Source organism: Microtus oregoni, unplaced genomic scaffold (genome assembly GCF_018167655.1).
Source record: "Microtus oregoni isolate MIOR12 unplaced genomic scaffold, Mior012 000068F_ref0000429, whole genome shotgun sequence".
In the NCBI taxonomy this organism is placed as follows: domain Eukaryota; kingdom Metazoa; phylum Chordata; class Mammalia; order Rodentia; family Cricetidae; genus Microtus; species Microtus oregoni.
In genome coordinates this window covers 4,926,553-4,948,583 of record NW_024543975.1, presented here as the reverse complement: position 1 = coordinate 4,948,583, position 22,031 = coordinate 4,926,553, and the positions used below count along the sequence as shown (strand labels likewise).

At 38.3% G+C, this 22,031-nt stretch overlaps 2 protein-coding genes across 4 annotated transcripts in view; both read right to left on the bottom strand.

Moving 5' to 3' along the window:
• Lrrc4c (leucine rich repeat containing 4C) overlaps positions 1–22,031 on the bottom strand; it is a 1,344,378-nt gene that overhangs the window by 364,169 nt on the left and 958,178 nt on the right. The gene's annotated exons all lie outside the window — the stretch shown is intronic.
• Positions 15,197–16,812, bottom strand: LOC121440530 (elongation factor 1-alpha 1-like). Its single transcript, XM_041641260.1, has one exon. It carries the CDS (start codon positions 16,799–16,801, stop codon positions 15,413–15,415), a length of 1,389 nt encoding a protein of 462 aa, XP_041497194.1. The 5' UTR covers positions 16,802–16,812; the 3' UTR covers positions 15,197–15,412.

Below are 22,031 nucleotides of genomic sequence, written 5' to 3'. Positions count from 1 at the left end.
CTAAAAAAATTCCCCTTCCCCCCAAAAAAAGAAAAGAAAGAAAAAAGTAGAAATAAAGAGCAGAAAGCAAAGAATATGCTCTTTAAAATTGTTCATATGTAAGGTTATCTAAGGGTGTCTGTCTTCATCAAGGTTACTATTGCTGTGATGAGAAACACCACCATGACTGAAGCAACTTGGGGAAGAAAAAGTTAATCAGCTTTTGCTTATACATTACAGTTCATCAACAGATAAAATGAGGACAGGAATTCAAGCAAGGAAGGAGCATGGCAGACATGATGAAGGAGTGCTACTTACTGGTTTGCCTATCATGTCTTGTGAAGCCTGCTTTTTTAATTTTAGTTAACTTATTTATTTGTTTCCATCTGGAAGATTGCAGCTTTTCCTCCCACCACTTCTTCCATTTCTTGCCTGCCTCTTCTTCCCCTCTACTCAAGATTCATTCTTCTATTTCTCTTCAGAAAGTACAGGCCTCCCAGGGTTAGCTACCCAACACAAAACAAGCTACAATAAGTGTAGGCACAAGACTTCATATCAAGGCTAAATGAGGCAACCCAGTAAAAGGAAAAGGGTCCCAAGAGTAAGCAAAAGAGTCAGAGACACACCCCATCCTCTCCCACTGTCAGGACTCCACAGAAACACTAAGCTAACATTCATAACATATATTCAGAGGACCTAGCTCAAATATATGTAGATTCTGTGATGTCGCTTCAATCTCTGTGAGACCCTATGAACCCTTTAGGTGCTTCTGTGGGCCATATTCTCCTAATATCCAAGACCCCTCTGACTCCTATGATTCTTTCTTTCTCTCTGTTGGACCTGAGAGCTACAAGGTGAGGAACAAAATGGAGATTTCCAATTTCAGCTTTCTCCCCACCTAATGTTCCACTGTGGGCCTCTGTATCATCTCCCATCATCCACCAGTGGGACCCTCTCTGATGATGATTGGGTTAGACACTGACCTATGAGTATACTAATCCTGCTTTTTTATAGAACTGTTGATCACCAGTCCTGGGATGTCACCACCCACAAGGGCTGAATCCTCCTCCATCAATCAGTAATTAAGAAAATGCCCTACATCTAGATCTCATGGAGACATTTTTTTTCAACTGATGTTCCCTCCATTCAGATAACTCTAGCTTGTGTCAAGTTGATATGAAACTAATCATTCTGGTGTAGAGATTGATGTTCCATATCAGATATAATTGAGGGAAAATCCTGAGACTGTAACTTACCGAGTGTGTAAAAATGTGCAAGATTTTCTGTCTTTGTTTTGTAAAGCTCCTGGAGTCTCATTTTCCCCTTTATGTCTACGGAATAGTTTAGAAATACACAAGATGGTGTTTTGAATATGTCCCATACAATGTAGCTCCTCAGCAAATGGATTTGGAGGTAGTTACTGAGTTATATGTGATATAGAGATGGATTTTACCTTACTAGTCAGTCTAGTTACCATAAGTTAAAACTTTTGCACACTATCATGTTAAAAGCTAGCTGCTCTCTCCTTTGTGAGGCATTCCGCTAAGTGCTAATTTGCATGTTGTTCCATAGTCATCTGACATTTAATATTGCATCTTGTGGTTAATGACCAGGAATATGAGCAAATATTTTGATGACTTTCCAGAGAATAAGCAAACATAATGTTATCTTACTGGCTAAAGCATATACTGCATATTAAATTGTGCTCTTTTTACTTTTATAGACTCTTGAGTATCAGGTGCATGAATATCTAACTCCCAGTTTAGAAACGGCTACCATTGGGATAATTTTAATGAATGCACCAAAGAGCCCAAGAAGTAAACATCTTATCATTTTGCTGAATATGAATAATCCATTTTACATAGGGATTACTTTTTACAGACTTTATAAAATATGACTTCATTCAACAGTTTCATTTATAGAAAGCAGAATGGTGACACTTTTGGTGTGGGTATTTATTTGTTTGTGAAGTGTTTTCTGGTTTCCTTATTATAAAAGATTTAAATATCAGATGAATCAAAAGTAAGAATGAATATTAGATACACAAAAGAGGTAGCTAATAGGTTAGCTTTGTGACATGGCAAGTGTTTCTTCCTGTATCTATTTGTGAAATAAGATTTACTACCTCTACCTGGTAGGGATGCTGTGAAGGACAGTTAAATAGTATTCATGAAAATGCTCATAAGTTAGGAAGAAAGCTTATCGTTGCCCCCGAGGTGGATAATAATGCAAGGTTTCTCATTAGAACACCCTTTAATGTTTTATTACAGAAGTAGATTTCACTTGTTAGTTGGATGATAATTACATGTTTTGTTTTGGAGAAAATCCTGCAGTGTAACATTGGATGACCTCAAACTCATAGAAAACAGCCTGTCTCTGTCTCCCAGGTGCTAAAATTAAAGGTGTGCACTACTTCACAGTTTGAACATGAGTTTTGATTCAGGTATGACCTTCTGTTACTCAAAACTCTTATTGTATTGCCAGAGGAGTATGTTCAGGTATGTCCACATGAATTCTTTATAACAAAAAACAGCACCTTTCATTAATACCAGATTGGCCAGAGACTATAGGCCAGTAAACCAATTAAACATTAGAAAATGCATGAATACTTTTAGGCAAAATTGTATCACTGATAGAGGTGGTCCTCTAAAATAAATTCTTTGAGCTTTCAGATTAAATAGAAGTTAAAGACGATAGTTTTTTTTATTCTAACAATTGAAACAGGACAATAAAATAGTGGGCAAATTATTAAGATACATCAGAATAATCATGCTATGGAGATATAAAATAAATTAAATTCTATAAAGGGACAATAAAGACCCGTTTCATCTTTCATTCCTAATAGATTAGCACAGACAAGGGGGCATAGCAAGTAAATTAAACTTTCAGTAAAATTGTAAGGTCAGTGCGGTTGGCATGCTGATGTGTCAGGTCAAGTGCGCATTCAAAAAGAGAATCTCCACTCACGCACACATTATTCCGCTGGCCTTGCAATGGGTGAAGAGTGGTGACAAGTACAAATTGTGTGTAGGGATGAAAGGTGCTAGGGGTGCCAGTCTTTTATGTGCACAGGAAAGCAGTCCACCTGGGCTGGGTTTAGGTAAAGAGGCTGGGTCAAACTGGCAGGAAATCTTGGTGGTCTTAAGGTATCATTTCCTGTAAGGCAGCAGTTAGGCTGGAAAAAGTTTCAACCAGGAAAGGGTTGAGTGAGGAATGAAATGGGTAGTATAAAGAAGAGAATTCCTAAGCATTCCAAATACCCAGTATCATGTTGGAAGTGGGGTGGGTTGAAAGTAGGTGGGGTTAGGGACTGGTGTGTAGGGAAGGACAGGTTGGTGTATAAGAAGGGAAGTGACAGAAAGCTCTGAATAGATTTGGAATACTGATGGATCAGTCAAATTACTATCAAAGTTTCACCAGTCAGTCTGAAATATAATCTGTATCTGGGAGAACTAATTCAAACAAAACTAGCAAATAGAAGTGAATAAATCTAATGCAGATGTGCAAAAAAGAAGTCACACCAGTCACGCACAAAGAGAAAGTACATTCCAGACAATGACATATTTGAGAAACAATTAGGTAAGATTACTTTAAAGGTAGTTTAATGAAGAAGATGAATAATAAACCTCAAATATAAATAACATTATTTCTTAGAAACTAAAATAACACATTTTATAGGATTATCTGTTAAAAAAAAAAACTGAAGTTTCCACAAACAAAATTGATTACTGATGAAAGAGTAATTAGTTTTAAATGACCCATGAAAGGTGGTTCAAATGCATAAATAATATGCAAATTAAGATAAAAGTCATATACCACATTTATAAATTTGTCAAAAACTTTTGTTTGACCATGATCTATTGCGAATGCTAGGAAGAAACAGCTATTGTATTGATCAGTGTTTTTTACTCATGACAATGACTGCTGTATATAATTTAGAAGGAAAAAAGTTTTACTTAAGCTGGAGGTTTCAGAGGTTATGTTCCATAGACAGCACCTCCCTCTGTTATGCATAAGGACGTGCACCATGATGGCAGGAGCATTTGCAAAGAAAGACAGCAAGGAGAACTAAAGGAAGGGACCAGGGTCAAAGTATGTTGTTCAAAAACAGGCCACCAATGACCTACTTTCTATTCTCTGGTCCCTCCCAGTTTTCTCTACCTTCCAATGACACAAGGAATTTGTGAATCCCTATAAAGATATTGTACTGATAAATCACAGCCTTCATGATCTTATATTTTCCCCCAATCCATCTTTGAACAAGTGTTGAAAGCCAAAGCCGGAATTTCGGGAGGAACGGTTCAAATTCCTAGAACTGTAGGAAATATTCAATAATATGCAAAACCAGCTGGAAAGGGTATTTCCTGGCTATGTTTGATATAATTTAGCATATAAATGAAATGCAAAAGTCTACATTTGATTTTCAAGAAATGGAATAAATAGAGGTGATAATTAAAACAAAAGAGAGAAACACAAACACACCCACATATATGCCACCAGTGGGCTGTTTCAACAAGCTTTTAGGATAAAAATTAGTATGAATAAGGCAATAAAGTCTTCTCTCCATACTCCTCTGCTTCTCATTTTAAGAATGCATTTTTATGCTTAGGTTGTGTGGTATGAGTCCTCTTTCATGAGTAACTCAGCCTATATGTGGAAACAATATTACACAACAATACTATTTCAAGTCCCCATATGAACTCATAGTTTCAGAAAGGAATGGGTGCTAAAGCCTTTGTTAATAACAAATCCCCCATTGCTAGAAGTTCAACTTTCAGATCTTTCCAATGGGATGGAGCTTGCCTCAACAAAATAGTCAAGCTTACAACCCCAAATACTGGTATAGCCTGACAAATGTGACTCTTGATAGGATGCAACCAAACCAGGCATGGTGTTTTGTAGTCTCTTGTGCAAAGAAGAAAACCTATACATTTATAACTCGTGATGTAGAAATACCCCCTCAAATCACATCTATGCCCCACTAGGTATGTAACCAATAACTTCTCAGAGAAAAAAGAAATGACTGCAGAGAAACGTTTCTCATGCAGTAAAGCCAAGGACATTGAAATGAGACTTTAGCCTGGGCTGTTCTCGATTTGCTACAGTTCTGTGTATTGTAAGCGAAAGAGAGCAATTAGGGTATCAGTGATCATTTTGACTATGGAGAGACAAGTGAAAAGATGCTCCACTAATAAAAGAATGCCGCAGTTACTGGACTGAATGCTGATTCAGACCTAGAGTAGACTCCTTCCAAGTGGTAATTAATTTTTGGCAACCTGCAAGACAACAGGTATATTAGACATATTTCTGTTCATTTCTAGTATTTTAAGCCATAAAGTTTGTAATAAGGTTGTTGTCTTTTGGGTAGAATTGTTTGTGTGCACATGTGTGCATATGTGTCTCAGCAACCACAAGGTATTTATTTGCACATGTAAAAGAAAATTAAGACTAACGGCAATCTTCGCTTTGTATTTGTTTCACATTTAAAGCATCCCAAAAGGATTAGTGTGCTTCGTGCTCAGCAGTTCAAATTTTGATTAATCAAGCATTAAGTTCTCAAGCCAAACTAGAGAGGTTTTGGTGTGTGTGAACATACAAAAGTTACAATAGTCGACACCGTTAGGTTACTCCATGCTGAAACTTGCTTACAAGTCTCCAATAATGTGAATAACTGGTAATGTAAAGAGTTCTTTATTCAGTGATGGCAAAGACAATGGTTCAATGGTCTAACAGTTCAGCAACCCAGGATCACAGAAGTGATGGAGCCCATTTTAGAAACACCTGACGCTATGCCTTTTTCTTCTATTAATTAAATTTTTCTTTAATAATTCCATACATATATACAGTGTATTCCATTGATTGTCATTTGTATCCTTTCCTCTATCCTAATCACCCATATCAAAATTCCTCTGCTCTACTCACTCTTTTCTACACTTGCAAATTTTGATTTAGTTTCAGGACCATCGTTATGGCATCTCCAGGCATATTTGTTGGCCATGTCTTCTCATATCTGCTTCTCATATACAGTTCTCAGTGCACATTCCCCTATCCAGCTGTTTCCTGACAAAGTTTTCAACCATAGTATGTGCCATCACTGGAAGTGAAGAAATGGCCTTAGGCCCCCGTCTCCATAGCATTATTATAAATTCTAGTCATTTTTATAAATCATTGGAGAGCAAATAGCATTAAGCAGACAATTAGCTGCAATGTAGTCTTAATACATGGCAAATTTCTCCTCACTTTTTACCAAGTTCTACAGTATGATGAAATTTGGGCATTTCGAATACCTTCTTAAGAATAGATTTTAATACTTTCTATCATAGAGAGAAACATATTATGTGCCAAGTTAAGAAAAGGATTTTCTAGAATTTAATACATATGAAGAATCAGAGAACATATATTTTTAACTTGTCAAAAATGCATTTTAAAGCCATAAAGAGAATTTTGGAATGTTTATCAACTAATGCTTGTTTACAAAATCTTCCTCCTTCATTGAGAGGGATTGGATTTCATTAGGAAAGAAAACATAGTGACAGAACCCATTAAAATCACAAGAATAAAAATATTGGATAATCAATTTATCTTTAACGTTCTTTATAAGAGTAAAATTACATGTTTTGTTTCAGTTTGATTCGTTTATGTTAAAAACTGCATTGGGCTTTGACTGCAAACTTACATATATATATATATATATATATATATATATATATATTCCCTTGAGTGTTTATACTTTGCTTAACACTTTCACATATTTCATTATCTCTGAGTCATGATGCTGTAAAATGTATATAGTATTATCAGCACCCACATTAGAGATGTGGACAGTCCGTTTCAGGATTTTAAGTTGCTATCCAAAGTCAGAGAACTAAACAAATTGGTCCTTCAATAGAGATTTTTTTTTTATTTCAAAAACTACACATCCTGCTGCTGAGGAGCTGAAAGAAAACCCTAAAGATAGGAAAAATTACACGATGTAGAAAATGACAAATAGAATTACCATATGTTTAAACACTTGAGAAAAGTAATTTCAATCCTTCTACTATATCTCAAGTCACTTGAAGCAACAATTAAGTAGAAGACAGATTTTTTTCCAACCTTATAATTCCTTAATTAACAGAGAAAATGAATGTGATCAAGTCCTCTAGATGATGACAATAAGATCCCAAATAATCCTGAAATATTTAATAGTGATTTACACTTTATAATTTCCATGCTAAGCTATTTCATATTTGAAAAATCTGTGAGGATAGGGTTTTATTAATCTTTTTCACTCCATTTTATAACACTATACTTGGAACATACAAATTAAACCCCTAAAACAAGGGCCAAATTTAACCCAGATATCTCAAGAGATAGTCACAGAAACAGCTGACTGGAGCTAGTGGAACTTCACTGACTCTCGACTGAAAGCTGAGAAACCTGCATAGGACCGAACTAGGCGCTCTGAATGTGGATGACAGTTTTATAGTTTGGCGGTTTGTGGGACCACTGACAGTGCATAAACTGCTTTTTGGAGCCCATTCTTTAAGGAGGGTTACCTTGTTCAGCCTAGATACAGGAGGGAGGGCCTTGGTCTTGCTGCAAGTGATGTGACAGAGTTTGTTGATTCCCTGTGGAAGGTCTCTCTCTCTCTCTCTCTCTCTCTCTCTCTCTCTCTCTCTCTGTCTCTGTCTCTCTCTCTCTCTCTCTCTCTCTCTCTCTCTCTCTCTCTCTCTCTCTCTCTCTCTCTGAAAGTGGATGGGGGTGAGGTGATGAAAAGGTAGGGGGAGCAGGAGAATGGATGGAGGGGGAACTGAGATTGATATGTAAAACAAAAATCTAATTAAAAAAGAAAAAGAAATTACAACAAAGAGTATCAAAGGGTATTTTTAACATCCTTTAGTAACAACCATGTGATTCCATCATTCTCTCTTTGCTGACTTATAGCTCCAAGTGTTCAAATACTTTTGAGTATGTATCTTTTCCATATTATTTACATGCATATATTTATTATGTATGAGTGTACTTGCACACGTGTTCATGTGCCTATTATACTGCATGTGGAACTAAGAGCAACTCATAGGAACCTTTCCTATGCTTCAATTATCTAGGTTTTGGGGTTTAAACTCAGGTTGCCATAATTAGCAGTGAGAAATTTAGTCCACTGAGCTTTGTTGAGAGACCCTTGAATATGAATTTTAAACAAGGATACTTGGATATGCATAGGAACCAGATTTCTTTTTTTCTTTTTCTTTTTCTTTCTTTCTTTTTTTTTTTTTTTTTGAAACAGGGTTTCTATGTGTAGCATTGAATCTTGTCTCTAACTCATAGAGATTCACCTGCCTCTGCCTCCCAAGTGCTGGGCATAAAGGCATATGCTACCACCAACTGGCAGGAACTAGATTTTTTGTTTCTGCTTCAATATAAAGTGTGCAAATTGAATATATCTAATGCATGCTTAAAAAGCACACATACACAGTGTAGGGTCTCTGACAAAGAGTCACAATTAGATTAAAAAATACACATTGAAACTTATGTGTTAAACCTATACAGAAAGTATTTACTCTTCCTTATTCTTTTTTTTTAATTTTTTTTATTGCGAAAAGAAGGAAAAAAACATAAAAAAACAAGTTTCCACCTCCTCCCAGCCTCCCATTTCCCTTCCCCTCCTCCCACCCTTCTCCCCCTCCTCCCACCCTTCTCCCCCTCCCCCCACTGTCAAAAATTTTCTTACTTCACGGGGAAATAGCTTAATGGGCAGTGTTTATTTATTGTGCAAGTGTGAAGTCTTCAGTTTGGGTTTTCAAAAACCATGTAAACCTGTAGCATCCCATTTATATTCCCAGTGCTTACAAAGTAGAGACAGGGTCTTAGAAGCAAACTTATTAGCTAGATTATCTAACCAGGTAAGTTGTAGGTTCACTTGAAGGATCCTGCTTCAATGAATAAGGTATAGAGGAGTTAACAGATACTGTCAAATGTTAGCCTGATAATTCCCCAGTCCCAGACATATACACTTACATAAACACCCACAAACATTAAAACACACACACACACACACACACACACACACACACACACTACATACACAAATATACCAAAAAAGTCCTGTAATGTTTCCAATAAGTGTAGGTTGAATAGATCAAATGTATAAATAAATAAAATTGAAATTAAGTTTTTGCAACAATTATTTAATTTCAAAGGTGAAGCTTATCTACATTATTGTGCTTTTTAACTAAATTTTTATTTCTTCCTTCCAACAGTACTTGGCCAGAATTACATTGATCTGTAGGTCATTATTAAATAAAGTACTCATTTTTTTTCAAAACTCCTGCTTCTGAAGGCATCACCTTATATTAGCAAACATTTGATGTAAATCAATATGAAGTTTGGCTTTCCTAACAAAATTCTGGGTCTCTATGGGACAACCTCTAGTCTAATACTTCCGGGGATGCATGCGTGTTCCCAATATTTTTTTTAATATCCCCATTTACAAACCTGATTATTAAAGGAAATAAATTTATAAAATAAAAAACAATACCTTTACTAGGTACACTGTTTTCTGAATTTGTGAATAGGTCTAACTATTATTTTATTGAGAATTTCATACACGAATATAATTAATGTACCTTAACGAAATCCATCCCCAGTCCTTCCTCTGAAAATTTTTCCCTATACCACACCATTTTTCCTACCTCATATGTTTGCACCTCTACGTCTGTCACTCATAGATGGTCCTGCACCCATGTATGCATAAACACCACTAAGGAGACTCAGTGTATTTGTAAAAAGGATGATACTTTTAAAGGAAGACAACATCCAAACTCCTTCATTTACTCGCCCTATGTCCTCCAACTCTGCTGCTCTTGCACCTAAGAGATGAGTGACTCTTAATATCTTCAAAACCCTTCAGCTTTTCCCCAGTGCAGATACTCTAAGGAGTAACCTAAGAATGAAACTCCTTAGAAACCCCCACTTTGTGTTTGCCTTACAGAATGTTTTCAATTTTATGAGGCACCATTTATTTTCAGTAGTGCCTGCACTATTTGGCTTGGTTCAGGAACTTGTCTTCTGTGGCAATGAATCTGAGAATATTTTCTGCTTTCCTTTTATTATATTCAGTATATCTGTCTGGATTTAGGTTGAGGTCTTTCATTGACCTGGACTTGAGTTTAGTTCAGGGCAACATATATGGATCTATTTGTATTCTTCTACATTCCAACATCCAGTTTGAGAAATGCAATTTGTTGAAGATGTTTTTTTTTCCTCTAGTCATTTTATTGTTCTTTCTAGAATTTCAAGCACTACATTGAATGTGTATAGAAAGAATAGACAACTTTGTTTTATTACTGATCATAGTGGAATTTCTCTTAGTTTCTCTCCATTTAATATGATGTTGGCAATCTAATGGCTATATATTGCTTTTATTACATTTACATATTTCCCTTGTATTCTTGATTTCTTGAAGATTTTTATCTTGAAGGGGTGTTGGATTTTGCCAAAGGCTTTATCAGCATTTAACAAGATGATCATGTGGTGTTTTTCTTTCATTTTGTTCATATGTTGGATTACATTGACAGATTTTTCCAGTGTTGAACCATCCCTGCATCTCTGGGATGAAGCCCACTTGGTCATAGTAGATGATCTTTTTGATGTGTTTTGAGATTTGGTTTGCCAGTATGTTATTGAGAATTTTTTACATCAATTTGCATGAGTGAAATTGTGGTTTAGATATAAAGATAAAACCAAATATAGGACAAAACAGCAGCCTGTAGAATGAGAAAAGATATAGATATTAACAAATCCCAAATTCAACAGAGGGTTTATTTCCAAATTATAGAAATAACTCAAGAAACTAGACATCAGTAAGCCAAATAATTCAAATAAAAATGTGGTTGGTACAGGCTTTGAGGTTCTCTCCGTTTAAATTGCTGGTGGCTGTGGGAGCAGGGATAAAAGGGAGGTGAGGAGGGGAAAAGAGAGGGGATAGGAGAACTTGAGGAAATGGGATAATCCAGATGGAGGAAGGACAGGGATGAGAGAAAGGAAAGAGGTATTATGTTTGAGGGAAAGATTATGGGACTTGCAAGAAACCTGACACTAGAGAAATTCCCTGGAATCAACAAGGATGACCTCAGTTAATACACTACGCAATAAAGGACAGGGTGTCCGAACTGTCCTTGCCCTGTAGTCATTGATGAATATCTTAAATGTCACCACAGAACCTTTATCCAGTAACTGATGGAAACAGAGGCAGAGATCTTCAGAAGAGCACTGGGATGAGCTCCCAAAGTCCAGTCAAAAAGTGTGAGAAGTGAGAACATGAGCAAAGAGGTCATGACCGTTATGGGGACACCAACTGAAATAGTTTACCAGAGCTTATAGGAGCTCACCGACTCCAGTGGGACAGGGAAAGAACCAGGATAGGATCAAACTAGACCCTCTAAATGTGGGTGACATTTATATGGCTGGGGCAGGCTGTGGGGCCACTGGCAGTGGCACCAGGATTTATCCCTACTGCTTGTACTGACTTCTTGAGAACCCATTATCTTTGAATGGATACCTTGCTCAGCCTAGGTATGGTAGAGAGTGCCTTGGACCTTCCTCAAAGCAATGTGCCTTGCCCAATCCGAGGAGTGGATGGGGTGGGATAGGGGTGAAGTTGGAGATAACAGAAGGATGGAAGGGAGTGGGAACTGGGATTGGTATGTAAAATGAAAAAAAAATAGCTTGTTTTCTTTTTAAAAAACATAAAACAATGGGATAGAATTCTTAACAGAATAATCTCAAATGGCTGAAAACCAATTACAGAGATATTCAAAATTCTTAGCCATCAGTGAAATGCAAATCAAATGATTCTAAGATTCTTTATTATACCTGTCAGAATGACTAAGATCAAAAACACAAGTAACAGCTTCATGATGAAAGGATTTAGAACAAGAGAAACACTCCTCCATTGCTGATGGGAGTGCATTGGAAGTCAGTGAGGCAATTCCTCAAAAATATAAAAAAACTAGGAATCTACCACAAGACTCAGCTATACCACTCTTGAGTATATTACCCAAAGGATACTCAATCATAACACAAGGACATTGCCTCAACTATGTTCATAGTAGCTTTATTCCTAATAGCCTCAGAACCTGGACGAAACCTAAATGTCCCTCCACTAAGGAATAGATAAGGAAAATGTGGTACATTTATACAATGGAGTATTACTCAGTTGTTATAAACAAGGACACCAGAAAATTTGAAGGCAAATAATTGGAAGTAGGAAAAACCATCCTGAGTGAGGTAACCCAGACAAAGAAAGACAAATATGGTATGTACTCACTCATATGTGGATATTAATTGTAAAATATCAGATAAGTATGTTACAATCTACAGACCCAGAGAAACTAGGTAACAAAAAATGGTTCATGGGAGTATACCTGGATCTATCTGGGAAGAGAAAATAGAAAAGATTTTTGAGTGGACTGAGAGAGGGTAGGGATGAGAACATGAGAGATCAAATTGTGGTGATGGCAGATATGGAAGTACTGAAAGAGACTAATGGGAACGGGGGTATATTTCAGGGTCAGGAGAAAATTTGGCACAGGGAATCTCCCAGGAATCTACAAGGATAACCTTAGCTAAGACTCCTAGCAATAGGGAATATGTTGCCTGGTCTGGCATTCTCCTGTGACCAGATTGGTACCAAGCCCAATTGTCATCAAAGAGGCTTCATCCAGGAACTGATGAAGACGGATGCAGACCCACAGCAAAAAGTTAGGTGGGGTTTGGGGAATCCTGCTGAAGAGGGGTGGAAAGGATTGTATCAGCCAGAGAAATCAATGACACCACATGAATATCCACAGAGTCAACTATCCTGTGCTCATAAGGGTTATGAACCAACCACTGAGCTGTGTGGGACTGACCTAAGCTCTCTGCCTAAATGTTATAGTTGTGTAGCTTGGTCCTCTTATGGGACTCTGAACAAGGGGAACAGAGGTTTTTGGGGTGCTACTCCTCAAACTATGTCACCTTGCTCAGTTTTAATATATGGACAGGTGCTTAGTCTTACTACAACTTGATAAGCCATGTTTATTTGATACTAATGGGGGGCTTTTCATTTCCTAAACAGAAGCAGAAGAGTATATTGGGAGTCGAGGTATGAGGGCAGGGAGTGAGAGAAGGGAAAGGAAGGGAAACTAGAGCCAGGATGCAACATAAATAAATGAATTTATTTAAAACATCTTAATCAGGGTTAATCTGGAAATATCATTTATAATGCAATGACATCTAGGGATTGGAAACCAGGCAGTGGTGGCGCATGCCTTTAATCCTAGCACTCGGGAGGCAGAGGCAGGCGGATCTCTGTGAGTTCAAGGCCAGCCTGTACTACAAGAGCTAGTTCCAGGACAAGAACCAAAAAGCTACGGAGAAACACTGTCTCGAAAAAAAAAAAAAAAAAAAACCTATAGCGACATCTAGGGATTGGTTTTCAAAGGTCTGGTTATGAAATACACAACTATCTTAAAAGCAGAATGTTTTTTTTTTCTTAGACACAGCTCATGAATAATATCGTTTTCATTTTGACATATAAATCACTCTTGAGTTACTGTACTGCTTGTCTGAATTCAAAGCACCTTGAGGATGAGACAAAAAATGACATCTGGAAAAATTACTGTCTGATATAAAAATCTGAAACAATTATATATAGTTACATGTGTTAAATATATGTGTGTGTGTGTGTGTGTGTGTATTTGTATCACTATAATCACAGCTCACAATTCTTAGAACCTGAAGAGTTCACCTACATCCTCTGCACACTCGGGGTTTGCAAGTGTAGTCAAGGTGACATGATGGGGAATCTTTGTCAACCAATTATCTTTAAGAGGTGGGACCAAGTTAGGGTGTGGTTTTCCGGGACCTGGAGAAAAACAGCATGTGGCCATGTGGTTCCCTTGCAGCACAGTTGAGCTTGGACTCCTTGTTCCTGTTTTGTGAATTTACCCCTTATAATAAATAAAAATATAATTGTTTTATATTTTAGGGGGCCTGGTTATTTCATAAACCGAGATAATTCAACAGTGATGGCTGCAAATAAAAGGTTGCATGAAACACAGGCTTTCTTCCATTACTGCCCAACATTAGATGGATTAGTTACTAACTTGTCGTTGAGAAAAAAAAAAATCATGACTATGCCAGTTTATAAGAAAAAAAAAACAGTTTGTTTTGGCTTATGTTCTGGCGTAGGAGGTTCTTCTGTCTATGTGTTGCTTTCATTGGTTGAATAAAGAAACTGCCTTGGCCTTTTGATAGGGCAGCACTTAGGTAGGTAGGTGGCGAATACAGAACTGAATGCTGGCAAGAAGGTCAGAGAGAGAGCTGACATGGAGCTGCCAGGTCAGACATGCTAAATCTTACCCAGTAAGTCATGACCTCGTGGCGACATACAGATTTTTAGAAATGGGTTGAATCAAGATCTGAAAGTTAGCCAATAAGAGGCTAGAACTAATGGGTCAGGCAGTGTTTAACTAATACAATTTATGTGTGATTATTTCAGGTATAAACTAGCAGGGTGGCTGGGACAAACAAAGGGCCTACTCTCCCTACAACAATGTCTAGAGTAAATAATGGCATGGTCAGCAAGTGTTAAATAATATACCTTGAGTTCATGGAAGACAATGAACTTTAGCTGCTTTCATTCCTTGTACTTAAGCAGCTAAAGTTTTTTTTTTTAAACTTATTTATTTATTAAGGATTTCTGCCTCGTCCCCACAACCGCTTCCCATTTCCCTCCCCCTCCCCCTATCAAGTCCCCCTCCCTCATCTGCTCGAAGAGCAATCAGGGTTCCCTGACCTGTGGGAAGCCCAAGGACTGCCCACCTCTATCCAGGTCTCATAAGGTGAGCATCCAAACTGCCTAGGCTCCCACAAAGCCAGCACCGGACAGAAATCTCAAGGTCCAAATCAGGAGCAGAAGGAGACGGAGCACGAGCAAGGAACTCAGGACCACGAGGGGTGCACCCACACACTAAGACAATGGGGATGTTCTATTGGGATCTCACCAAGGCCAGCTGGCCTAGGTCTGAAAAAGCATGGGATAAATCCGGACTAGCTGAACATAGCGGACAATGAGGAATACTGAGAATTCAAGAACAATTGCAGTGGTTTTTTTTTTTTTCTCATTAAACTTGTTTTAATGGGTCTCAAAATTCTGTGACAGATTTTTGGTCAAGTTGTTTCCATTAAAAAGTACTGATTTTGAAAACTAATAACTTAAAACTGCCACACACACAAAAAAAAAATGGTCCACAAAACATTCTCCTTTCCTTCTGAAGGTTTTACGGTGCATTGTTATCATTAACCAGTCTTTTACTATTAAACTTAAATGGCCAATTGAGACAAACAGTTCTGAGACCGTTCTTCCACCACTGATTAAGACTGGGGTGGCAGGTGTTAGGGATAATATTCATTTAGCCTGCTGAGCTTTCTGGGCAGACTTGGTGACCTTGCCAGCTCCAGCAGCCTTCTTGTCCACAGCTTTGATGACACCCACAGCAACTGTCTGCCTCATGTCACGAACAGCAAAACGACCCAGTGGAGGATAGTCAGAGAAGCTCTCGACACACATGGGCTTCCCGGGAACCATATCAACAATGGCTGCATCACCAAACTTCAAGAATTTCGGGCCATCTTCCAGCTTCTTGCCAGAACGACGATCAATCTTTTCTTTAAGCTCAGCAAACTTGCATGCTATGTGAGCTGTGTGACAATCTAGTACAGGAGCATAGCCAGCACTAATTTGGCCTGGGTGGTTTAGGATAATCACCTGAGCAGTGAAGCCAGCAGCTTCCATTGGTGGGTCATTTTTGCTGTCACCAGCAACGTTGCCACGTCTAACATCTTTGACAGACACGTTCTTCACGTTGAAGCCCACGTTGTCCCCAGGAAGAGCTTCACTCAAAGCTTCATGGTGCATTTCAACAGACTTTACTTCTGTTGTCACATTGACTGGAGCAAAGGTCACCACCATGCCAGGTTTTAAAACACCGGTCTCCACTCGGCCCACAGGGACAGTCCCAATACCACCAATTATATAGACATCCTGGAGGGGCAGTCGCAGAGGCTTGTCAGTTGGACGAGTTGGTGGCAGGATACAATCCAAAGCTTCCAACAGGGTGGTTCCACTGGAACTACCATCTTTGCGAGTGACTTTCCATCCCTTGAACCAAGGCATATTAGCACTTGGCTCCAGCATGTTGTCACCATTCCAACCAGAAATTGGCACAAATGCTACTGTGTCAGGGTTGTAGCCAGTTTTCTTAATGTAGGTGCTGACTTCCTTAACAATTTCCTCGTATCTCTTCTGGCTGTAGGGTGGCTCAGTGGAATCCATTTTGTTGACACCAACAATTAGCTGTTTCACACCCAGGGTGTAAGCCAGAAGTGCATGCTCACGGGTCTGCCCATTCTTGGAAATACCAGCTTCGAATTCACCAACACCAGCAGCAACAATCAGGACAGCACAGTCAGTCTGTGATGTGCCTGTAATCATGTTTTTGATGAAGTCTCTGTGTCCTGGGGCATCAATGATAGTAACATAGTACTTGCTGGTCTCAAACTTCCACAGGGAGATGTCAATAGTGATACCACGCTCACGCTCAGCTTTCAGTTTGTCCAAGACCCAGGCATACTTGAAGGAGCCTTTTCCCATCTCGGCAGCCTCCTTCTCAAACTTCTCGATGGTTCGTTTGTCGATTCCACCACACTTGTAGATCAGGTGGCCGGTTGTAGTGGACTTGCCGGAATCGACGTTTCCAACGACGACGATGTTGATGTGAGTCTTTTCCTTTCCCATTTTGGCTTTGAATTAGCCGTGGTTTTCACAACACCTGCATTCTGACGGCAAACCCGTTGCGAAAAAAAAGCTGCAGTGGGTTTTTGATCCTACTGCACGTACGGGCTTTGTGGAAGCAGCTAAAGTTTAACTTACATTTAAGTGAACAATTCAACCAATTTTGCTATGTCTTGTATTTCTTATTTAATCAGATTTGCAACTTAGGATAAATGTATAGCTTTAATTTTAAGTTATACACTTTTTCACATCCAGGACCTGAAATGTTTGTGTTCATGTTGTGGTAGTCATTTGCTAAAAGCAGACAACAAATAGAAAGAAGCCTTGAACAAAACAAATATCCCATAAATGTTAGATGCTACATGTATGTAAAGGGGAGCAGCATCTCCGTTTGGTTTTAAGTACCATTCTTAGTTACTTGGGGTCAGTAGAGTAACTTCCTCACTTAGAAATATGTCTGATATAGGTATGGATAATTTGCATTGGTATGGATTTTAAGGTCAATTTTGTTATATGTATATGTATTTCTTGATCTTGATTAAGGTATTGTGATTGTGTAGTTCATTTTTAAAATGTAATGTATAATTAGGAAATATAGGTTGTTGATGGATAATCATAAATAATAGTCAAGTTTGTAGTCATGTTACTTAGATTTTCTAGATATATAGAGATACATTTCAATTAGATAGACATTCTTCATATCTTTCAAAGACTGCAGAATATGGCATTTAAAATGTTTTAATAACTTAGGACTTTTCATGACAATGAGACATGTCTGCTCCTGGCGGCACCAATCTACTTCGAGAGGAAGATGGGCATTGAAGAGGATCCTTATGGAGTTTGATAGCCATTTGGGCAAGAAACTGCTCTTGCCTGGACTGTTGCATAAAATGGACACAGAGAACCCACAGAGAGAGGACTACTGAACTTGCCTAAAGGTGAGACGGTCTTTTGAGGTTCATGACTCATGAAAGAGTCTGCGAGACATTCTGCAGAACACAGCAGATAGTGACTGAACTGTCTTTGAAATTTCCTGCTTCATGGAAATGTCTGCTGGCTACTATGGGCCTGAAGGCTGAAGATGGATGCCCCAATGGTACAGAGAAACTTTGGGTGACTGTACAGGCAGCGAGATGTCTCTGTCATTTCTAGAGCTTTCAGTTTCTTGTTTTCTTAGGTAATATTATATCCTTCTGGAGTCTTTGATGGAGTTAAAAAAATGGTTAGTTATAGTTATAGTTTTTCTTAGTTATGATAAAAGATAAAATAGATATAAATATTGTAACTATAATTCTTGCTTAATATCTGTTTTGTTATATGTAATCTTACTAAGTTAAAGTAAAAGCCTTTCTTTTTGTTTAATCAGAAAAAGGGGAAATGATGGGGGAGAGTCTTCTGTTTTGTGTTAATTTCATTGATTAAATAAAGAGACTGCCTTGGCCCTTTAATAGGACATAAAATTAGGTAGGCGGAGTAAACAGAACAGAATGCTGGGAGAAAGAAGCTGAGTCAAGGAGTCGCCATGATTTTCCCACTCCAGACAGACGCAGACGCAGATTAAGATCTTTCCTGGTAAGCGCACCTCATGGTGTCACATAGATTATTAGAAATGGGTTCAGAGGCTGAAACTAATGGGCCAGGCAGTGTTTAAAACAATACAGTTTCCATGTAATTATTTCGGGTATAAAGCTAGCCATGTGGGCGGCTGGGTGGCAGGAAACAGCCCCACTGCTCCTATCACAACATATGCTTAGAGTCAAATAATCCTATAACACATTTTATGTGCTATCATGTAAATACAAGCAAAGCCCTCTGTGCGGGACAAGCACAGGACATGGGTACAAAACCTCAGATAGACACACACAGCAGATAATTACAGACATGCCAACAACCATAGGCTGTAGAGAGGCAATGAACACAGTGAAATTATTGGAGAATTCAAATTTGGGTATTCTTTTGATTAAAGTACACAATGAAAAACTTTGTGTTTTCATTTTTCCGTACAATACTGATGATTTTGGAGACCACCCCAAGATTTTGTTAATGGGTAAATGATGCAAAGAGTGACAAAATATAAATGTTTGTATTTATATTTCTATAAAAAGTGTTTAAAATATAAATTTTGGGATAAACTAATAGATGGATAGGTAAATTCTGTTAGACAGTAATTTAAAAACCCAAAATCATGTCTCTTCTGAAACTCAAAGCAACATTTCGATTGTTACCTTCTGTAAAATAAAAAGCAAATTCTTTGCTTCCAACAAACAATGTCACAGAATATACATTACCATTCTAAATGGGAGGCAAGGCGATAAAATGAGGAAATACTGGAGCAAAGCATGATTGAAATCCATCAGAGCCAACTACAAATCCTGTAACACCAGCTCTGATATCAACGGGCTTGAGTTATAGTTTCCTTTCATCTTTGCTGACAACCATACACTTCTGTCTCTTGAGCTGGTTCCCACTCCCTGTACAAATCTCCCCTTGACAACCTGTCGGGAGCCATGCGAGCTAAAGCAGGTGACAACTAGTGTCTGGCTGTCAACCTAACAGATGAATAATTATCTGATAGAGGCTAATCCTGTCCAGACAAGGTCTTCAGGACCTTCTACTCTGAAAAGCATTCCTCACTTTTGCTAAAGCAACTTGGTGTCTCCCCAGTACCTACATCATAGCATATAATCTTATGTGATATGTATATGTAATCTCATGATTGTGTCTTAATCTTTTGGGCACATATATCTGTGGATGATCAGGAGGATTACTTTTCATTTGACTGTATAATTTTAATATATGAAATATACTGGGACAAGCTTTATAACTGGATTTATTTGTTCCATAAAAACTGTTGACAGTTAAAAGTCTGTGTTGTTCTTTTGCTTATTGGGTGACTTCCCCCCACTCTGTTGAACCCCTGGTGAGGGAATTTAGTCAAAGAGTCAAAAACGTTAGTTCTCACTTTTTATTCTCCCCTTCATATTCTGAGATAAACTTAGAAGCCAACTCCATGCAATTATCTTCTTTTTGACAAGATATTTGGTTAATAGAAAAGTCCTTCTATTCACATTCAGGACCTTCAAAGGTGGGGTGTGGCATGTCCCAGCTTGTTTGATTCATCATCCTTCCTGAAAAGGAGCCCAAATTCATCAGCAGCCAACTTGGGAATGTACTACCTTAGTTGACCTTTGTACTAACCCTAAAAAAGCTATTAATTCCCTACCCCTACCCTCACTTTGCTTTATTGATGTAGATTTATTTATTTATTTTTTACATACCAATCCTAATTCCCCCTCCCTTCTCTCTTTCTTCTCTCTGTACTTCTTCCCATTCTATTCTCCATCCATTTGCTCCATAAGATCTTCCCTGGGAAGTCAACTAAGTATGTCCCATCACATCTTGAAGCAGGACCAAGGCCCTCCCTACCATGCCTAGGTTGAGCAAGGTATCTCTCCATAGACAATGGGCTCCATAATGTCCATTATGCATTAAGGTTAGATCTTTGTCCCATACAGCTCCAGCCACACCATTGTCACTTGCATTCAGGGGGCCTAGTTTGTCCTATGCTTGTTCCCCATAGGAACAGTGAGCCCCTACTAGTTTGGATCAGCTGATTCTGTGGGTTTTCCCATCATGGTCTTGAGCCCTTTGCTCCTCTCTCTCTTAGACTGTACTTTAGGAGCTCAGGCCAGAGGTAACTTGTGGATCTCTACATCTGCTTCCATCTCTTTCTCAATGAGGATTCTAGCTTTTAACTTAGAAATGTAGTATTCTGCAAGAACTTCCTTTCTCCCCTTTTAGAATGTAAAGCCTTCTAAATAAGCTTTTTTGCCTCTTAGTACTGACTGGGCATCTTTGTAGCCACATCTCCTTGGGGTCATAAAGATGCTGACAGTGTCACTTCAGGCAGACTTTATCTGCTTTATGACCCTGAGAAATTCGAGCTCTGATACTTGCAATTACCAGTGAATCGTCTTTGTTTGTGTGTGAATATAGAAACTGGAAATTTTGCAGCATGTAAGAATAATAAAGAACATGATTTGAAAAGCAGTGTGTTAACTTGTTTGTTACTTCTTAGATTAAAATTTTCTTAAGCCCTTTCCCTTTTGCTACACTGAAGCAACTGAACATTGGTAGGCAGTCAGTAGAGCTAGACTCTGTTGGTTCCCCTTAGCAGACATCCCATGGATATTGGCAACTCCAACACCTTTGGGTATCCAATGCAATCTCTACTTGACCTTCACCATTTCACACAATGACCTCTCCAGGACTCTCCAGGACTCCCTGTCTAGGCTCCCTTGCCACAGGCTTTGCAACATTGCCTTTACTTAACCATGAAGGAAGATTCCACAACACCTTTGCTTTTGTATCCTTTATAATTCTAAAACCAAATCCACATATCCAATGCTGTCAAGCTCAGTTGTCAGCTTGGGATGGAATCTGGGCCCTCCTTTCATTGCATTTGCATAAGTTTTGATTTGTTATTTCTCTTTAGTAACAGATAATTCCTTGGGCCTGATATTTTCACAAGGTATAGAATTAGTAGGGTTGGGTTTTGGTCCAAGGGCGCCACTGACTTTATTCGATTCCCCCTTGCTCTTTACAGCACAAACTGTAGTTCCTGTATTCAACTGACAATTTCCTGGTGATCATTTTCTCCTCAAACTGTATATTTAATATTTTTATGCCCTGTTTGTTTTTTTTCATTGTGGATCCACATATGAGTGGTCACTTATAACCAATACTAGATTGTTTTAAAATATCTCTCAACAAAGCTCTTTAATTTAGACTCAAGCAGATTTCTAGACCAAAGGCATCAAACGGAGACACTCTTTGCCAAAATATCTTAAGAATGGTCTCTAACACAGTTGTTAATAGTCTTTCCTAAGAAAACATCCTGAGCTGTGCGCTAAGAACCACATTACTCTCCGTACAACTGTATTCAACTATGATTATGAATAAGCCCCATTTACAGCTTCCAGTGACTCTTTTAGTTCAAAGTTTCTCAAAACAAAAAAAAAAAAGAGAAGAAAGAAAGAAAGAAAGACCTGTTACTATAGTACCTTACTCCAAATCCCAATTTCTATCTTTGTATCTTTTCTATTGCTGTGACTAAAGCAACTTACAAAAGAAAACATTTAATTTGAGGGCTCATGTTTCCAGAAGGTTAGAGTTCATGACCATCATGGCAGAGAACATGGCAGCAAGTGGTTCTAGCAAAGTAGCTGAGAGC